Source organism: Meriones unguiculatus, chromosome 4 (assembly GCF_030254825.1).
Source record: "Meriones unguiculatus strain TT.TT164.6M chromosome 4, Bangor_MerUng_6.1, whole genome shotgun sequence".
Lineage (NCBI taxonomy): Eukaryota > Metazoa > Chordata > Mammalia > Rodentia > Muridae > Meriones > Meriones unguiculatus.
The window spans coordinates 76,296,826-76,317,422 of NC_083352.1; the positions used below are offsets into that span (position 1 = coordinate 76,296,826).

Below are 20,597 nucleotides of genomic sequence, written 5' to 3' on the forward strand. Positions count from 1 at the left end.
TATATATATATATATAACACATACATACATAAATTTTTTATATATATATATAAAACACATACATACATAAATTTTTTATATATATATATAAAACACATACATACATAAATTTTTTTTAAAGTTTGAGGACAGCCTAGGCTACATAGTAGTTCCAGGCTAGTCCGAACTATAATAAATAGCAATACCCTGTATCAAAATAAAAAATAATTTCCACAAGGCCTGATGGTGTCTATCTCCTTAGTATACTTCCTCAGAACTATTGGTTGAGGGTGGGGGTGTGGCACAACAGTAGGGAGCCCAAAATCTCCCGGTGAGAGGTTGGGGCGTGATTCAGCAGTAGAGCTCATGGATAGAGGGAGAAAGGGGAGAGGTGGCTCAGTGGGTAAAGTGCTTTTCTAGCATTCAGGAAGCCCTGGGCTCCCTGACAAAAATTGCATCAAGTGGAAATGGCGGTGCGCTTGGGAGGTTGAGGCAGAGGAAGCCAGAGCTCACAGTCACCCTTAGCTGCCTAATGAGTTTGAGACCAGCACAGGAAAAATGTCTGAAAAAAGGATCAGGCAGGATTATGAAGTGTCAGCAGACTTCCAGTCTCCCTGGGTGGAGGGTGAGAGGTCGGGTGCTGTGACTTGGCCCTCTTCTCTCAGATGTCCAGCGGAGGAGGAGCCCAGTGTGTGGCTTCGTGACCCCTCTGCAGGGTCCTGAAGCAGATGAGCACCGGAAGCCTGAGGTAGCTGCCCACCCATCCGCGGTGGGACTGTGTGTGAGAGGGGATGGGGCTTGGGGAGATTGACCGTCTGGGGCATCACACTTCTCACTGAGGCCTGACACCTGCCCTACCCCAGGCTGTCGTCCTGGAAGGTAATTACTGGAAGCGGCGCATCGAGGTGGTGATGCGCGAATACCACAAGTGGAGAATCTACTACAAGAAGCGGGTCAGTGGGACTGGCAGGGGCAGAGCGTCCCCTTGGGGCTTAGAAAAGCCCTACAGGGGATCCCGTGACCCCACCTTAACCCATACCCTCGAACCGCCCCATTAGTCCCAGCATGGTAGCTTCCCAAGTGGCCACAGGGTTTCCCCGGGGCCAGCTTCTCTCCCCGGGTGGTAAAATAGAGCGGGCCTCGGGCCTCGGGAAATAGGCGCTCCGACAGACGCGGAGAGCGAGGGACTCAACGGCGGACAGCCGATTCACTGTTCAACTTTGTGTCTCCGCAGCTTCGTAAATCCAGCAGGGAAGGGGATTTCCTAGCTTCCAAGCAGGTGAGTGTTCAGGAAATCTAGCAGGGAAGGACTCCTGGGAAATAGAAAACTGGAGAATTGAAAATGTCTGCCTGGCTGACCAAGGGCAGGGTCTGGGAGAGGTGATTGGGGTGTAAGAACAATGGAAGTGGTCTCTGCGATGGTGTGGGTGATGACCGGAACTTAATCGTTCTGGGAAGATACAGTTGTGAGGCAGGAGGATTGCAGTGAGTTCCAGCCAGCCTGAATTTAATGAGAGTCCAATACAAGTATGGACTGCATAGTGATACCTCCATGTTTGTTTGGTTGGTTGGGTTTTTTGTTTGTTTGTTTGTTTGTTTGTTTGTTTGTTTTGGTTGGTTGTTTTTTTGGTTTTGTTTGGTTTGGTTTTGGTTTTGGTTTTGGTTTTTTTGAGACAGGGTTTCTCTGTGTAGCCTTGTCTGTCCTGGACTTGCTTTGTAGACCAGGCTGGCCTCGAACTCACATGATCCACCTGCCTCTGCTTCCCAGAGAGCTGGGATTAGGGGCGTGGGCCACTGTGCCTGCCCGGCTGAGACCTCCATGTCTTAAGAAAAGCAAGCAGATAGTGGGAAGCCCAAGGTGGGAAAAGGATTCAGAGGAAAAGAAGTCTCTGAAGAAATCAGACAGAAAGCCAGGCAGTGGCTGAGGCCAGAGGATTGCAAATATAGGGTCAGGTCAAGAAGTTTGAGGCTAACATGGAGATCCTGACTTAAAGAAGAAAAATGAAAACAAGTAAAAGTACCTTGGCCTGAGAGGCAGTAGGATCAAGGGTGCCTGTTACACAGAGTCCAGGCTAGCCTGTGCTGCATGAAACCCTGCCTCAAAAAATTAAAGCCAGCAAGATATGATGGTGCATGTGTTTTGTTTTGTTTTGTTTTGTTTTGTTTTGTTTTGTTTTGTTTTGTTTCTTCCAGAGCCTTGTGTAGCCTTGGCTATCCTGGAACTAGCTCTGTATACCAGGCTGGGCTTGAACTCAGAGATCTGACTGCCCCTGCCTCCTGAATGCTGGGATTAAAGATGTGCATGCCCCGCCTCTGCCACCACCACCACCAGCAGCAGCAGCAGCAGCAGCACCTCCACTTAGTGCATGTTTTTAATCCCAGCACTTGGGGAGGCAGAGGCAGGTGGATCACTGTGAGTTCATAGCCAGCCAGGGGGGCTACAGAGAAACCTTGTCTCTAGAAACGAAACAAAAAAAAAAAAAATGTAAAAAGCCAGACTCTAGCATAGAAAGCAGGAAGGGCTATTGGCCATCCTGATCTGCTTCCCAGGAGTCCTTAGAGGCCAGAGGGATGACCTTTGCCTTCTAGTCAGTAAACCAGGCTCTCCAGGGAAAGTGAGGTGCTGTCATTTAGAGAGGCTTTCCAGCCAGGGTGGGGACCCACTTCATTCCCAGGCAAGGGGTAACAGGAAGTTGGACCAAGACAGTGACCTCTGTGTCCTGCCAGGTGGAAGGTGGGTGGCCACCACCAGAGCGATGGTGCGAACAGCTCTTCTCCAGTGTGGTGCCCGTGCTGCTTGGGGGCTCCGAGGAGGAGCCTGGGGGCCGACAGCTTCTGGACCTGGACTGCTTCTTGTCCGATATCTCCGACACGCTCTTCACCATGACGCAGCCCAGCCCCTCGTCCCTGCAGCTGCCCCCAGAAGACGGTAAGAAGGCATAGGGGGAGGGAAGGGGAGGAGGGGCTGAGACATCTCCCCAGCCCGAAGCTTCCAACCTCACCACTGTCCCTCCAGCTTATGTTGGCAATGCTGACATGATCCAGCCAGACCTGACGCCGCTGCAGCCCAGCCTGGATGACATCATGGAGATATCAGGTAGGGCAGGTTCTCCCCAGGAGGGAGATTGAAAGGGACAGTTGAAGAAAACAAACAAACAAACAAAAAACCTCTAGGCAACTATAAGGCTTTATGCCAGAGGGAAGATGAATGGTGCCACAGTTTGTGTGTGTGTACGGTGTTAGAGTTGGAACCCACTAGGCAGATGCTCTACATTTGAACCACACCCCTAACCCCTCACAGTGTGGGGAGGAATTCTAGGTAGGCGCTCTGTCACAGACTTTTTATGGTCTAGCATAGGAGAATCTTTGGGTTCAACCCCGAGCAGTTCCTAAGCCACTATGACTGACAAAAATTACAAACGTCAAATCTGGTTTGTTTATTTTATTTATTCATTTTATTTATTTATTTTTGAGACAAGGTCTCACTGTCTGGCTCTGGTTATTCCAGAACCCATTATGTAGACCAGGCTGACCTTGAACTCACAGAGACTTACCCACCTCTGCCTCCCAGAGGAAGGTTCCTCAGACCCTTGTCTTTTCTCAGGCTACTGAGTCTCTGCTGTGTCTGGGTGTTTCCAGATACACTAACCATGCCAGTATGAGTCCATGAGGACAGACCTCTCTTTCTCTCTCTTTTGTCTCTCCTTGGTTTTTCTTTTGAGACAGGGTGTCCTTCTTTTCTTTCTGTTTTTGTGACAAATGCTCCAACCAAAGTTAGCTTAGGGAAGGAAAGCGTTTATCTCGTTTTGCAGGCCACAGTCCATCAGTGAAGGAAGTCACGACAGGAACCTGGAGGCAGGAGCTTACGCAGAGGTCATGGAGGGATGCTGTTCACTGTCTTGCTTCCCATGGCTTGCTCATCCTGATTTCTTATAGAACCCAGGACCACCTGCCTAGGGGTGGCCCCCCTCACCCCCTACCCACAGTATGCTGGGCCCTTCTCCATCAACCACTAACAGAACACTCTCCAGATTTGCCTGCAGCCTGATCTTATGGAGGCATCTTCTCAGTTAAAGCTCCCTCCTCTCGGGTGACTTTAGCTTGTGTTAAGTAGGCATGAAAGGAGCCAACACACTTAGCTACCTCCTACATCAATTAACGATCAAGACACTCCCCAACAGACATGGCAACTGACCAGTTTGATCTAAGCAATCCCTCAATTCTGGTTACTCTAGGAAATTGTCAAGTTGACTGTTGAAGCAAAGTTTGCCTTATACAGTCCAAGCTGGCCTCAAATTTGCTGTATAGTCAAGCTGCCCTGGACTCTGATCCTCCTGCCTCTACCTCCTGAATACTGGGATTAGAGGATTAGAAGTGTGTATCACCATGCCAGTACTCTGTCTCTCTCCCTCCCCACTTCTCCATCAGTTCCCTTACTTGAGATAGAGTTTCATTGTGTAGCCCAGGCTGGCCTTGAACTCAGGATCCTTCTGTCTCAGCTTCCTGAGTGCTGGGATTCCAGGTGTGAGTCATAATGCCTGGTACAATTTGCTTCCTGGTTTCCCATGAGGATCTTCCCTGTCTTCCCTGCATGCATCTCTCTCTTCCTCTCTCTCATTTGGTTTCTGTTTGTCGAGACAGGGATTCTCTGTGTAGCCTTTGCTGTCCTAGAACTCTGTAGACAAAGCTATCCTTGAGCTCAGAGATCCACTGCCTCTGCCTCCTGAGTGCTGGATTAAAGGCGTGCACCACCACCCAGCCCTGTGTGTATTTCTTCCTCACTGCTCCTTACAGGCACTCATTCAGGGGCCTTAGAGCCATGGTGGGGGTCAGGAGGATATCAGGGCTAAGTCTGTGTAACCCAAACCTGACAAGATAGAGTCTCAGAGAGAAGCCTCATTTATTCTCCCAGCTTCTTCCCTACAGGGTCCTTGGCCTGTCATTCAAGAGGTGAGGCCTATGGGGCGGGTACTAGGGAATGAGGAACCACCCCCATCCCCAGCCATAGCCCTGGGAGGGTGGTGTCTGCCAGGGGCAGAAGTTTTGATGCCAGTGCCCTGGGAGCAGCCCTGCCCCCCCCCCAAGGAGAGCAGCTGCATCTTGGCCCGCAGACCCCTACCACAGGTAGGAGATAAGCTGGCTTTTAGCTCTGGGCAAGTACAGATGAGTTGGAGTTTGCGGTAACTTGTCAATCAATCGCGGGTAGCAGCTGATTGGGGCAAGCATGGCTCTCCCAGAACAAGTGGTTACGATGACCCTCTCAAGCTGGCCATGCTCCAGAAGAGCCTTGAGCTGCAGGGGTTTCCATTCTGTTCTCTTTCTGGAAATCCTGTTGAAGACAGGATTCTACAGGGGCTGGAGGCTGGGGAGGGCAGGTGCAGGGACAAAGAGGCTGGCCACTTTGGGGACTGGGCCAGGCAAAGACTGGGGCTGATGGGAGGAGGCTGGGAGGGGGAAGGGCTCCATGAAGGCCGCTGGGAACAGGTGTGGACAGCTCACAGTAAAGGGTAGCCTGCAGCTATAGCGTCATGTTGGTTTGCCTGTCCAAGTGGCCTGCTAATAAGGGCCATGGACTCTGGGGGAGAGGGGTGGAACTCTAGTGACCCTTTCTGGTCCCCCCTAGATGGGAGGACACAGGGCAGCATAAAAGTACTTCTGATACCAGAAAAGACATGGGCATGCCAGGTGTCTCAGGCACATCCTAGGGACCGTCATTCAGAAAGGTACATAGAAGTTTCACTGTATGCTGATACTAAGAACTGTTGGCTCTTCTAGCCAGGCAGAGCCACCTAAGACAACAAAACAACCACACTCATACATGCTCATGGACACACACATATGCATATACACATGTACACACGACAGCACACATATATACATATACCATACACATATACATGCTCACACATGTGTACAGAAGACTACATGTATTCATATATGCATACCATACACGTGTGTCTACACATATGCATGTGCACACTTTCACATACACTAACACATACATACACATGCTCTCACACTTGCATATACACATACAGTCCCATATTTATTCTCAACATATGTATACATACAAATTCACACACCATGTAGACATACACACACCAATAGACACACACATATACACACACATACACACCCTGACCCTATGACCCTCTCTAACTCACTTGGTCTTGAGAGGTGGTTTATGTCTGAAAGGTCCAGCTCTCCTGGTTTAGGATTCTGGGAAAAAGTTGGGCGCTGCAGCCTACCAAACCCTGTGAGGTCTTTTCTGACTGACTCACGAGGCTTTGGGCACAGAACACAGGCTGTCTAGGGTCAGAGAAAGTTGCCCGGAAGGGAGAGGGTAGGCGGGTGTCGCCCCAGCCCGGGATGTGGTTAAGCCATGAGCAGCTTGCTTCCCAAAACCAGAATAGCCCAGAATTTACACAACTCGCACCCTAAACATTCTGGCTGCCTTGCCTGCCTCTCCCATAAGCTTTTCAGGCTTCCTGGATCCCTTTCACTCCCACCCCAACTCTGAGCCCACTCTGTGTCCCCCACACATCAGCCTAGGCTCCACTCTTACAGCCAGCCCCATCTCATCGATCTTTCAGCAAGTCTAACTTTGCCCCCACCCACTGACCTCATGAACCTGTTCACCCTTGATTCATCCCTGACACACTAGGGCAACTCCCCTGTACCCCACCTTTTTCCTTTCCTGGGCCTTTCTGTGACCCCTTCTGTCTAGAATGCCAAGAGTGTTAAAAAGGGGAGCAGACACAGGGAGGGGAAGTGAGCCAAGAATGGGGCTCCATGGGTGTGCAGCTTCCTGGGGTGCCTGCTCACTCACTCCTAGATCCCACCATCTCCCCCAGGTCCATTCTTCCTCTGTCTGTACTGCAGCTTCCCCTGAGTATGACAGGAACTGTTTCATAGTCTCCCATGGAAGCCTTCCCCATCTCCTGGTCTCTGTCCCACCTCTGCCCAGCGTGGAGACTGTGTCCATGTCCCATTCTGAGTTCTTAATGTCATTTGCTACCCTGTGTGTCCCAAATTACAGATTTCTTCACCAATTACCGCCCTCCGCAGACGCCCACATCTTCAAACTTTCTGGAGCCCCCCAGCTTTGGCCCTATGGCTGACCCCCTCTTTGGCAGTGGGATCCTGGGCCCAGAGATGCCATCTCCAGCCTCCTCTTCCTCCTCCTCGGGAATGACCCCTCTCTCAGGAAATACCCGCCTACAGGTGAGTTTATCCTGTTCTGCCCCAGCCAGCCCAGAGCATGTGTGAGCTAGCTCTGGCTCTGCCTAGGGCCAGAAGGTAGCTAGACACTGGGCCAACCCTGAGAGAACACAGACCCAGCAGAGAAAGAAGATCCTTTAAAGCAGAACTAAATGAACTGAATGAGAAAGAGAGGTAGAGGAAGGCAGGGGACAGAAGAACCACAGAACAGGGTACAAGCCAGAGGAGGGTTTTTTTGTTTTTAAGAGAGTCTCAGGGCCCTGGATGGCCTTGAGCTTGTAGAGGTCAGCTTGCCTCTGCCTCTGCCTCTGCCTCTGCCTCTGCCTCTGCCTCTGCCTCTGCCTCTGCCTCTGCCTCTTGAGTACAGCCATTAAAGGCATGAGCCACCATGCCTGCCTAGCATTCTGGTTCTTAGTGAATGGCAAGCCAGGTGAAGGACAAACCAGATGGGTGGGACAGGAATGTGTGCATGGAAGCAGAATGAGTGTGTGTGTTCAGGCAACTGTTGTTGGCATCTTGTTTCAGTTTGGTTTGTTTTTTTTAGACACAGGATTTCTCTATGTAACAGAGCCCTGGCTATCCTGGACTCTTCTTAGACCAAGCTGGCCTTGAACTCACAGAGATCTGCCTTCCTCTGCCTCCCAAGTGCTGGGGTTGAAGGAGTGTGCTACCACACCCAGCTGGTATCTTGTTTCAAGAACTCTCATGCCCAATTCAGAAGTCATTTCCCTGTAGCTGTTAGGTATCTGTTTTAGTTTCATTTCTATTGTTTTGTTAAAATTATCCAGAGGAAAAAAACAATGTAGGGACAGAAAGGGGTTTATTTTAGCTTGCAACCCCAGGTTACAGTCCATCCTTGTGGGGAAGTCAAGGCAGCAACCTTAACAGACACACCTCATTTACAGCCACACTGAATCTACAAACACACCAAATCTACAGCCATGCCACATCTACAGACATTGCATCTACAACAGTCAAAAGCAGAGAAAAATGATTGTGTGTTCACTTACTCATAGTCAGCTCCACTTCTTTACTCTTATATAGTTCAGGATCCCCTGCCTAGGGAATGGTCCTACCCACAGTGGGCTGGGTCATTCCATATCACCTGACTTAAGACAATTAAGACAATCCCCAATAGACATGCCCATAGGCCAACCCAATGTTGGCAGTTCCTCACTGAGACTCTTGGTTCTAGGTTGCCACGTGGACAGTTAAACCTAACCCCTGCAGTGTCTTTTCCTCCTATCATTGGACTTTTGGGTGCTTTTGCAGTTGATTGTGAGAAGTCTGTCTACTCCAGTAGACAGACAGCTTCTTGATGGAAAGGTTGTTTTAGTCGCCACTGCATTCTCTCTACCTAGTAGTTTCTACACACAGAGTATCATTCAATAAATGGTTGCCCAGTGAGTGAGTGAATGAGAGTACAGAGAGACCTACGCAGCAGTAAATGGACAGTGGTGTGTGCCTACGTGGGTAAGTGAATGTAGAAAGGCCTGGTGAGTAGTTGGGTTGGTGAGTGAATTCCCAGGTAGATAGTTTAGTAGTCTCTCATCACTGCTACACCTAGGAAAGGCACCTCAGGGAAGGAGTTATTCTGCTCATGATTTCAGAAGTTTTAGTCTGCCATGGAGGGGTAGTAACAGAGCAGAGAGGCTAGGAAGCAAAGATAGAGAGGTAGGTGGTGGGGAGGAAGAATGCCTTTACTAGATGGCCTCCACTGGCCCATCTCATTTCTTCCATCTGGACTCCTAGGTTATGAACTGAACATTCATTTCTTTTCCCCTTGCTATGACCAAATGCCTGGAAAGAAAAAGCAACTTAAGGAAAGGTTTCTTTTGGATCATAACTTGAGGAATACAGTGGAGAAGGCAAGGCAGCAACCCATTGAGGCAGCTGGCCACTGCCTCTGTCAGGGAGCAGAGAGGGCAATGCTGGCACTCAGCTTGCTTATTTTTATATGATGATGATGATGATGATGATCATGTGTGTGAGTGTGTGTGCATGATGTAGAGGAGCATGCATGTCATGATGGCATGCATGTGAAGATCAGAAAACAACTTAAACTTAACAGTTTTCTCTTGTGCCATTGTACCATATGGATCCCAGAGACGGAACTCAAGTCAAGGCTTGGTGGAAAGTGTTTTACCCACTGAGCCATCTTACCAGTCCCCTACTTATTATTTATTTCATGTGTGTGCACACATGTGTATATGTGGTTGTTCAAGTGGAGGTCAGAGAATAACTTTTAGGAGTTGGTTCTCTCCTTCCCCCATGTGAGTTCCTGGGATCACTCAACTCATCAAGTTTGGCAGCAAGAGCGTTAAGTTTCTGAGCCATCATGCTGGCCTACTTTTTATTCAGTCTGGGATCCCACCCCATGGAATGGTTCTACCCACACCCAGAGTGAGTCTTTTCTCTTAGTTAACCCTCTCTGGAAACCTCCTCAGAGACACACCTGAGAGGTGTGTTTCACTAATGCACTACCCCTTTCTTAACTGAATCAAGTTGACAATGGAATTTAACCAGCACACCCTGGCCTCTTTGTTTATCCCCTCTGGAAATGCCCTCAATGAAACACCAGTGTACCTCACCCATCTCCTGGTCATTCCTCAGTCCTATCAAATCGACACTCCACCAGATTAGCCATGCAGCTGGGGTTGAAATAGAGCAATGGGTGAGTTCATAAATGAGAGAATAAGTCAGTGAATGGATGCAGAAGGTAGATGAATGGACAGGTGGATGGATGGATAGTACATAGATTAATGGGTAGGTTAGTGGGGCTGGGCAGATGGATGGAGGGATGGATAGATGGATGGGTGGGTGGGTAGTCGGTAGAATGCATAGATGGATAAAGAATGAACAAATGGGAGGATTGGTGAATGAGTTAGTATTTTGATGGATGAAAAATAGATAAATGGAAGGATAGACTGGTGGATAATTAGTAGATGGATGGATGGATGGATGGATGGATGGATGGATGGATGGATGTCTAGAAGGCTAGATAAATAAAGACCAGATTAATAGCGGTATTGGACAAATTATTTGATGGGTGAGTGGATCATGAATCATCAGTAAGACTGGTGCTCTGTGCCATGCCTAATTTATACAGAAAGGTTATTCTAGACGACAGCTGTACATTAGATTATAATTTCCAGTGTGTGCACGTATGCATATATGAATGCATGTGTGTGCACCTATATGGATCACTTCTCTTTGGTCCTTGGTACTCAGTCTAGTACATAGCCAGGACAGAGCTCTCTGAGTACCCTCTTGTCTCTTCCTGCCCCTTACCTAGGCTCGAACCAGCTGTCCTGGACCGTTGGATCCCAGTGCCTTTTTGAATTCTGAATTCCTTCTTCCTGAAGATCCTAAGACCAAAATCCCACCTACTCCTATGCCGACTCCTCTCCTTTCATACCCCACCCCTGTCAAGGTGCACGGCCTGGAGCCCTGCACCCCATCTCCCTTCCCTACGATGGCTCCACCTCCCACTCTGTTGCCAGAAGAGCCCCTCTTCTCTGCCAGGTTTCCCCTCACCACAGTCCCTCCTGCTCCAGGAGTGTCTACACTTCCTGCACCTTCGACCTTTGTTCCCACCCCACAGCCTGGCCCTGCCCCCGGCCCTGCCCCTTTCTCCATAGACCATCTGCCTCCTGGGTACCCAGAACCTGTCTTTGGGCCTCACTTCACCATGCCTCCGGGTGTGCAGACCAGATGCAAGCCCTCCGCCACCCCATCCCCTGGGGGAAGGAAAGCCAGTCCCCCCACCTTGGCCTCGGCCACTGCCAGAGACAACAACCCCTGCCTTACACAGCTGCTCAGGGCAGGTGAGATGGGAGAGACGCGTGGACGAGGTTCTGGGAGGGGGCAACTCTGACAGGAGTGGGGAGGCTATAAGGGCAGAAGGCTGGGGTTTTAGGGTGGTCTTGGGAAACAGAGAGGGTGGAAAGATATTAGGGATATGAGCTATGTCTGATAGGGGTGTGTGGGCTACCGGGAACAGGAAGAGGTCTTAATTGGTGATGGACTTGATTAGGCCAGTCTAGTGGCCCTCATAGTCCTGCCTGTACCCAGCCAAGCCTGAGCAAGCACTGGAACCTCCAACTGTGCCCAGCACCTTCCTCCAGCCTCCAGAGTCCCTGGTAAGATGGCGGGCACTGGGTCATAGGGGTCAGTCTAGGGCCTTTGCTCCAACCTTCTGCCCTTCTCCATCCCAGCAGGATACAGTTTCTGAAATCCCCTGTGCGCGTGCCTTCTTCCCCCCAATCCCGGCCCATACACCACCCCGGCCATCTCTGGGGCAAGCCACATTGGTTCCTCCCAGGTCCCTGGTTGTCCCCAAAGCAGAGCGGCTGTCACCCCCAGCACCCAGCGGTAAATAGGGGCTAGAGGGATTGTGGGAGGGAGGGGGAAGGATGAAAGGGACAGGGCAAGGGGATTTTCTCCCTTGTATGTCGGTCTGTCTGTGGGATTGTCCCTGCCACAGGCAGTGAGCGGCGGCTATCAGGGGATCTGAGCTCCATATCACCTCCGGGGATACTGAGTGTCCACCTATCTCCCCCTCAAACTATCCTAAGTCGAGGTCGTGCAGACAACAAGGTATGTGTCATCCTTTGACTTCAAAGACCCAGTTGCTACCAATCCTTCCCCCTGGCTCTCCTTCTCAGTCTCCTCTCACGTTGTTCTGCTTTCTAAGATGGAAAATCGACGCATCACACACATCTCTGCGGAGCAGAAGAGGCGTTTCAATATTAAGCTAGGATTTGACACCCTTCACACGCTTGTGAGCACTCTCAGTGCCCAGCCCAGCCTAAAGGTGAGCCCCCGACAGAGATGCATACTCCCTTAGAGTTGTGGAGCCCCTCCTTGGACCAACACCAGATCCCAGGGCCTGCCAACACAGAGGCCCACACTGGTGGCGCCCGCAGGTGAGCAAAGCGACAACGCTGCAGAAGACTGCCGAGTACATCGTGATGCTACAGCAGGAACGGGCAGCCATGCAGGAGGAGGCGCAGCAGCTGCGGGATGAGATAGAGGAGCTCAATGCTGCCATCAAGTAAGCGGGGGGGGGGGGGGGGGGGGGGAGGAGCCCAGTGAGGAATGGGCACCTGCCTTCAGTGTGTGGGCTAGGGGCGTGGCTTAGATGTAGAGCCTGGAACACCTCAGTGAAGGGCTGGGGGTGCGCTCCTAAAAATCTACCAGTAAGGGGTTGGGGTTGTAGCTCAGTGGTGGAGCAACTGCCTAAAATCCTCAAGTGAGGAACTAGAGTTGTGGTTTGTCTTACACAGCATATACAAGAACTGGGTTTCCCTGAGCAAGTGGTGCAGGCCTGTAATCCCAGCACTCAGAGAGGCAGAGGCAGGTTGGATCTCTGAGTTCAAGGCCAGCCTGGCCTACAAAGTCCAGGCCAGCCAAGGCTACAGAGAAAAACCCTGTCTCAAAAAACCAAACAAACAGTAAAAAAAAAAAAAGAAAAAAAGAAAAAGGAGAACTGGGCTTCAGCCTCAGCATTTTAAAAAGGAAAACAAAAACAACAAATGTACTCAAGGGCTGGGGTAAAGGAGACATGTCCTCACATTCCCTGCACCGCAACTCTTTGCATTCCCAGCTTGTGCCAGCAGCAGCTACCGGCCACTGGGGTGCCCATCACACATCAGCGCTTTGACCAGATGCGAGACATGTTTGACGACTATGTCAGGACCCGCACACTGCACAACTGGAAATTCTGGGTAGTATCCTTATTTGGGCCGGTGGCCTGAAGACAGTGCTGGCTGCTGTTGCTGTTACAGTCAGCCCAGGCTGTGTCTCAGACCACAGGTTGAGCTTTGGTTCTGTCCTCTACTGTCAGGCCCTGGGATTGCAAGATCGCATGGCAAATGGGACTGGGAGCTGAGAGGGAGGCAGAGTAGGGGAGGAGGTTAGGGGATACCCTAAGGCAGTCTGGAAGGATCTAAAAGTCCAAATTGTATGAGGCCTAGAGAAGGCAGGGTACCCACTCTTCCCTGGATTCAGGGTCAAGTTGGTGATTGTTTTCCCATATTGGAGACTGAGCATGAGCTCTGTGCCAGCCCTCTTATAACTTTTTATTTTGAGACAAATTCTCACTAACTTGTCCAGGCTACCCTTGAACTTGTAGTCCTCCTGCTTGGCTGAGATTACAGACTGTGCCATTAGGCCAGTATTCAAGTTCTTGACTGAGCCTAGAGATGTGGGACAGACTAATACTGAATGGGGGCTCTGGCGGCTCTGAGAGATGAGTGAAAAAACGTTGGCAGGGCTGGGGAGGGGAGCAGAGTGGCTCTCCATGGGGTTAATAGTTCAACAGTGACAGGTCTTTCTTGGCACTAGCTTGGGTCAGTTGTAATAGTCCTATGTGAAATGGTGAAATGCTGTCTGGACCACCTATGTGTTCCCTGACTCCAAGCACAGTTCAGCATCCTCATCCGGCCTTTGTTTGAGTCCTTCAATGGGATGGTGTCTACCGCAAGCTTGCACAGTCTCCACCAGACCTCGCTAGCCTGGCTAGACCAGTACTGTTCCCTGCCTGCTCTCCGGCCAAGTACGTGAGCCACCTTTCTGCCCACTAAATTGTGAGGCCTTGTAGAGCACCTGCCTAGAATCCCCCAGTGAGGGGCTGGGGTGTGGCTCAGTGGTAGAACACCTGCCTAGAATGCCCCAGTGAGGGGCTGGAGGTGTGGCTCAGCAGAAGAGCACTTATATTATCATGTACAAAACCCTGAGTTCAGTCTTCAGTAACACATCACACATACACACACACGCACACACATGTGATTTCAGAGTAGAGAGTTCAAACCCAGCCTGTTTGGTCCCAAAGTCTAGTCTATCTTGTATACAACCTAGGGTTTGAGGCTATTCCACCATGTCACACCCTGGAGAGTCCTCTAGTCTCTAAAATACCTAAAGGTGGAGGTTCTGGGACTAGCCACCTGTTTAGCAAACTAGTCCATGTTCCTGACTTCATCTCTCACCTTAAAGGCATCTCATCCTCTTTTCCCAGCTGTCCTGAATTCCCTTCGCCAACTCAGCACATCCACCAGCATCCTGTCGGACCCAAGCCGTGTGCCTGAGCAAGCCACACGGGCAGTCACAGAAGGCACCCTGGGAAGACCATTATAATCCTGGTGAAGGTTGCCAAGCTTCAGACATAGCTAGTGGGCACTCCCCTCCTGATCCTGGCTAGCCCATTCCCTGAGAGTCAGGCAGGTTCCGGGTTTTACACTTACCACCTCCTGGGGATGGAGAAGAACCTAGTTCCCATCCCTGCACCATCACTAATGCTTGGTCCCTGGTGACTCATATCCCATCTTTGGACCTCCATTTAATCACAGAGAACCCTAAAGGCATTAGCAGCTGTGACTCTGGGGACTCGGGCTACCCAGGGAGCTCTGAGGAGAGAAGATTCCAATCTGATTCCCTACAACTCCCTGCTTCGGACAGAGGGTACCACCCCTTAGTTCCTGAGCAGGGAGGCACACAGGAGAGCCCCTCTCTTTGTTCCTGCACTGGTGACATGGGGAGCTATAGGGTGGCTTTGGGGTATGGTCACCAAGGTCTGATGCAAGGAGAGATCAGGGCAAGGGGTGGCCACAGCAAGGCAGGCATCTTGCATGTATGTAGATGTGTGTGTGAGTATGTGGATTTTATAAAAATATTTTTGATCAATAAAGGCAAAAACTGTCTGCAAGGATGTTGGTGTGACTGGCAGCATGTCTCAGTGTTAGCAGTGAAAAGTGGCTTTGTAGAGGACCCTGTGGGTCTTTAAAAAAAAAAAGTACTCAAAGATTGTTTTGTTCTCTTTTCTGATTCAAGGTTTCTCTCTGTACCTCTGGCTGTCCTGAAACTCTCCCTGTAGACCAGAATGGCCTTGAACTCAGAGATCTGTGTCCTCTGCCTCCCAAGTAGTGGATAAAAGGCATGTGCCACCACTGCCTGGCCTCTGCCCTGCCCCCTACTTCTGGCTTTTACATGGGTGTTGTGGTTCTGAACTCAGGTCCTCATGTTTACACAGTAAGCACTTTACCTACTGAGCCATCTCCCCAGCCTACCACCCTTGCTTTCATGAGGTGAAAGCTACTGGCAAATTCTGGGTAAAGATAAGACAAAAATCAAGTAAAAGTTTGTTGTTTTTTTATTTAAAATTTTTTAAATTATGTGTGTCTGTCTGTCTGTATGTGCATGAGTGCAGGTCCAAGTGGAGGCCAGAAGAGGGCGTGGTATCCCCTGCAGCTGAGTTCCTGGGTGTGCCAGCTGCCACATGGGAGTTCTGGGAACCAAGTGGGGGACCTCTGCAAGAGCAGTTCCTGCTCTTAACAGCTAAGTTATCTTCCAGCCCATTTTTTTTCCTTCTTGATACAGGGTCCAGCTGTGTATCCTAGGCTGATCTCAAACTTAAAATTCTCCTGCCTCAGCCTCCCCTAAGATTTCAAACTTCTGTGCCGCCACACTGAGCCTCACACAGGAAATCCTCTTGTCTTTAGTCAAGATGGAGGGCTTGTGCCATCAGGCAGGCCTCGAACTCACAGAGATCTGACTGCCTTTGCCTCCAGGATGCCTGGATAAAAGGTATGTGCCACCACCCCCAGTCCCCAGCATGGTCTTCAATAACTGAGGTTGGCCTTCATGGCCTGCTCCTGCCTTCGTAAGTGCTGGGATTTCAGATGGGTTTCTCAGTTGTTATAAGGATTTAAAAGTCAAGGTAAGTCCAAGCAGAAACAGGTGGATCTCTGTGAGTTTTAAGGCCAGCCTGATCTACCTAGTTCCAGGTGAGCTACAGCTCGTGGTCCTATCTCAAAAAACAAAAACAACACTAACACACACACTGGGGCTGTAAGTCAGTATACAGAGTGCTTGTCTAATGTGCGTGCGACCCCAAGTTTAACCCACAACTGCTAATAAATAAATAAACATTTTTTTAAGTGGTGTTTCAAGGATTTCTACCCTGTAGTGGGAACTAGGGAAACATGAACCCCTCCTCATAAGGTTCCAATCCAAACCAAAGTTCAGTTCCACCAAGGTTCACTCGGGTAGGTGACATTAAAGCAGGCACACTGGGAGGTCTACATCCATCAGGGTTGATGGCTTCCCCCATAGCTGCACATACAGAGCCTCCTTCCCCTCCTCCGCCCCTTTAGGGACTGGGTGAAGGCCATAATGGATATGTGTTGCACATGGCCACAGCCAGGTTAAGAACCCCAGTGCCTTGGCCTCGTGGGTTTGGCAAAGCCTTCCTCAGTAGTCCAGGAAGGGTGAATGTTGAGTGTGGGCAGAAAATGTCAGCCACAGCTTCCTCCCCGACATGTTCCCGAGGGCTCCCCACAGGGACTACTGGACCAAGGTTAGACCCACCTCCTTGTTTGTCTGTATGGAATAACCCCACCTCCTGTCCAACTGCACATAACACGCATGCAGCACTTCATCAGAGCGAGACAGGCCAGCCCAGCTTTTCTCTGTCCCTGTGTCTGTTCTTTTTCCATCCCCTTGACATCCCTAGTCAGGGTTCCAGGAAACGGGGCACGCAAGGACTCAGCACTGACCTATATACGCTAGTCCCTAAGGCCGTGTGCAACTGGGGTAAGATTGCAATAATTGGGTAATAGGGGTGGCTAGATACTCAGGTGTGGGTCCCTCCCTGTCCCTTATGTGAGGGCCGTCAGCAGGCCTTGAAAAGAAAAACTCCCATCTGTGGTTTTTTTTTGTTTTTTTTTTTTTTTTGTTTTTTTTTTTTTGCATCAGTCTCATTTGAACTTCTGAGGATGGTAGCAATTTAGCTTGTATGATACATGGTCAAAATGGTAAATGTGGCTGGGTGTGGTAGTGCAAGCCTTTCATCTCAGCAGCCCAGCCTTGTCTATCTAAGAGTTCCAAGTCAGAGAGGGCTCATAGTAAGACTGCCTAAAATAATTTTATAAGACTGTCAAGCATGGTGGCTCCCTCTGCCATCCCAGTATCATGTGTGCTCTCTCTCTTTCTCTCGCTTTCACTATCTCTCTCTCTCTTCCCCATTCCTGCTGTCCTGGATGGAGCTGTATCACAACACCTTAGTCTTTTACTTTGTTTTGTTTTGTTAAGGCAGGGTCTCCCTAATTTGTCCATGTTGGCTTCTTATGACCCTTCTTTCTCAGCTTCCTGAGGAGCTGGGATCCCTGCTTTGTACCACCACAAACACCTAAGACCATATCTTTTTAAAAGAAAGTTAAAATGAAAGATGCTAGGGATGTCATTTGCTTGGTGGAGTTTGACCAGCATGCCAGCAGCCCTGAGCTCAAGTCTCCGGCTCCGCACTGAATAAACATGCCTGAAATCCCAGCACTTCGGAGATGAAGGTAGGATGATGAGGAGTTCAGGGTCACCCTCAGCTACATAGTGACTTGGATGCCAGTGTGGGCTATATGAGATCCACTCCACCCCTCACACACATACAGACATTCACATACACACAAATTCATCAGAGTAGCATATTGTCACCTGCATTTTACAAGTGGAAAACTGAAGGGGCTTAATGCCTTGTAGACATGCCTCTCTCCAGAGTCTCTGCTCTGCTCCCTGTAGTGGTTTGAATGAGAATGTCCCCCATAGGCTCAGGAATTTGACCACTTGGTCCCAGGTTGGAGGATGTGTGGCCTTGTTGGTGGAAGTATGTAGCTGGAGGAGGGTTTTAAAGAGTTTCATTGTGCTTGGTGGCATGCCTTTAATCCCAGCACTTAGAAGACAGGCAAGCAAATTTCTGTGAATTCGAGGCCAGCCTAATCAACAGAGTAAGTTCCTGCAGAGCCAGGGCTACATAGAGAAACCCTGTCTCAAAAACGACAAGGGTTTAAAGATTCACATCGCTTCCAGCTCTCTCTCTCTCTCTCTCTTTCTCTCTCTCGTGTATATGTGTGTATGTGTGTGTGTGTGTGTCTGTCTCTCCTTCCTGCTTGTGTTTGAGGATGTGAGCTGTCAGCTTCCTGTTCCTGCCATGTCTGCCACCTGCTGTCCTGACTCCCAGCCACAGTGGACTCATCACTGTGGAATCATATGCCAAAATAAACTCTTTGGTAAGTTGCTTTGATCATGTCATTTTATCAAAGAGACAAAAAAATAAACACACCTCCTTTCTACAGTGTGTGTGCCAGGCATGCCCAGTTCTGTGAGCTCTCTGCCACTGAAGATGGGCTTGAAGGGGATTTCTAAAGTTACATTTGAACAGTATATTATTTAGTTAGTTTTGAGACAGGCTCTCACTATATCTAGCCTTGGCTGGCCTGGAACTTGCTCTGTAGACCAGATGATCTTTAACTCAAAGAGATTTGCCTGCCTCTGCCTCCTGAGTGCTGAAAGGAAAGGCCTACACCATGCTGGTTTGCATCCTATTTGAAAGCAGTACAGTTTTTACCAACCCATCTCCTTCCAGAAGGCTTTCCTGTAAAATAACCCCTTTGCACATGTGTAATCTAATAGGAGGCTGAATCAGAAGATCATGAGTTAGAGACAGCAGAAGACACAGAGTGAGTTCAAGGCTACCTTAAGATATTTTGGGAAAACCTGCCCACCCCCACCCCCACAAAAAAAGGCAGGAAGGTTCCAGAGATATGGTCCAGTGGTCAAATGTGCTTTCTGCCCTTCCAAAGGACCTAAGTCCAGTTCCTAGCACCCACATCAGGTGCGTCACTATTGCCTGTAACTCCAGCTCCTGCTCCAGAGGAGCTCACTCCCACTGCTGGTCTTCTTTGGGACCTGGCACAAGTGACAGACAAATAAATAAAATAATTTTTAACTGCAATGGTGGTACAGGCCTTTAATTCCAGCACTCAGGAGGCAAAGGCAGGTGGATCTCTGTGAGTTTGAGATCAACCTGTTCTACAAAGTGAGTTTCAGGACAGCCAGGGCTACACAGAGAAACCTTGTCTCAAAAAAAAAAAAAAATCAACAGCAAAAAGCAAGGGTTTGGGGATGTAGCTCATTTGTTAAAGTCCTTGCCCAGCACACATGAAGCCCCAACATTTACAGGACTGTATAAACTGGACCCATTTTTTTTTTGAGACAGAGTTTATCTGTGTAGTCTTGGCTGTTTGTCCTGAACCCAATTTGTATACCAGTCTGGCCTTGAACTCACAGAGATCCGCCTGCCTCTGAGTGCTAGGATTAGAGGTGTGCACCATCACACCTGGCTACCTGGACCCATTTTTATACCTGTAATCCCAGCATTTGGAGGTGGAGGCAGGAGGATCAAGCATTCAATGTCATCCTTAGCTGAAAAGTGAGATGGATGCCATTGTGGCTTACATGAGCCGCTATCTAAGAAAGCTAACCAGAGGTTAGAGAAATAGCTTAGTAATTCAAAGCACTAGATGCTCTTTCAAAGGAACCGGATTCAGTTCCCAGCTCCCTGATCAGGAAGTTCACAGCCACCTACAACTACAGCTCCAGGGAATCCAGTGCCTCACTTGCACATCCCCTCACCTCCCCCCTCCTATACACAGATACACATAATAAATACACACACGCTGAAAAAGTAGGCAAGCAAAAAGAGGACCCACCTTGGCCCTGGGTCTTCTTTTTTTGTTTGTTTTTTCAAGACTGGGTTTCTCTGTGTAGCTTTGGCTGTCCTGGACTCACTTTTAGACCAGTCTGGCCTCAGACTCACAGAGATCCACCTGCCTCCTGAGTGCTGGGATTCCAGGTGTGAGCCACTGTGCCCAGTGCCCTGGGTCCTCTTATTGATGGCCCTCTGTGGTGGTTTGAATAGGAATGGTCCCCATAGACTCATGTGTTTGAATGCTTGGCCAATAGGTACTATTAAGAGGTATGGTCTTGTTGGAGAAAGTGTGTCACTGTGGGGGCAGGCTTTGGGGTCTCATAGGCTCAAGCTATACACATTGTGACATGTGACACGCGGTCTCCTTCTGCTGCCTGTGGATCAAAATGTAGAACTCTCAGCTCCTTCTCCAGCACCATTTCTGCCTGCACACCACTATGCTTCCTGCAATAATGGTAATGGACTAAACCTCTGAAACTGTAAGCCAGCCCCAACTGTTTTCCTTTATAAGGGTTACCATGGTCACAGTGTCTCTTCATAACAATAAAAGCCCAAGACACCCTCCATGTATAGCTTTCCCTCTGCTCCCTCGGCCTTCTTTCTACACGTGAGCAACTCTTCCCGGTCCTTCACTACCTACACCTCTGCATTCTTTCTGTGCCTGCTGCAATCACATGCTCCACCCCTGCCAAATCCAGGCATTCCCAGGCAAACATCTTGCTTTCCCTGGGTCCTTAAAGCACTCTCTCTGAGGCCCCAGAAATCTGGCCATTCCTCCCCTTCTTCCTCCTTGACAATGTCTTCCCAGTTCCTGCTGCCTCTTCCTTGACTTGTCCTTCATCAGCCAATTTATCCTCTT

General features: G+C 49.6%; 1 protein-coding gene across 2 annotated transcripts in view; it reads left to right on the forward strand.

Moving 5' to 3' along the window:
• The window catches only part of Mlxipl (MLX interacting protein like), a 35,157-nt gene that overhangs the window by 12,604 nt on the left and 1,956 nt on the right, over nt 1-20,597 (forward strand). Inside the window, exons 3-17 of one of the 2 annotated variants that reach the window (XM_021661779.2) lie at nt 645-727; nt 843-932; nt 1,214-1,258; nt 2,707-2,908; nt 2,996-3,076; nt 7,019-7,203; nt 10,496-11,027; nt 11,275-11,342; nt 11,418-11,574; nt 11,687-11,799; nt 11,897-12,016; nt 12,129-12,256; nt 12,809-12,932; nt 13,630-13,759; nt 14,219-15,783. In XM_021661779.2, coding sequence (XP_021517454.1) covers nt 645-727; nt 843-932; nt 1,214-1,258; nt 2,707-2,908; nt 2,996-3,076; nt 7,019-7,203; nt 10,496-11,027; nt 11,275-11,342; nt 11,418-11,574; nt 11,687-11,799; nt 11,897-12,016; nt 12,129-12,256; nt 12,809-12,932; nt 13,630-13,759; nt 14,219-14,337 — 2,177 coding nt within the window. In that variant the 3' untranslated portion in view covers nt 14,338-15,783. Of the gene's footprint in view, nt 1-644; nt 728-842; nt 933-1,213; nt 1,259-2,706; nt 2,909-2,995; nt 3,077-7,018; nt 7,204-10,495; nt 11,028-11,274; nt 11,343-11,417; nt 11,575-11,686; nt 11,800-11,896; nt 12,017-12,088; nt 12,257-12,808; nt 12,933-13,629; nt 13,760-14,218; nt 15,784-20,597 lie in introns of those variants that run through there. The other variant, XM_021661781.2, reaches the window with a different exon arrangement.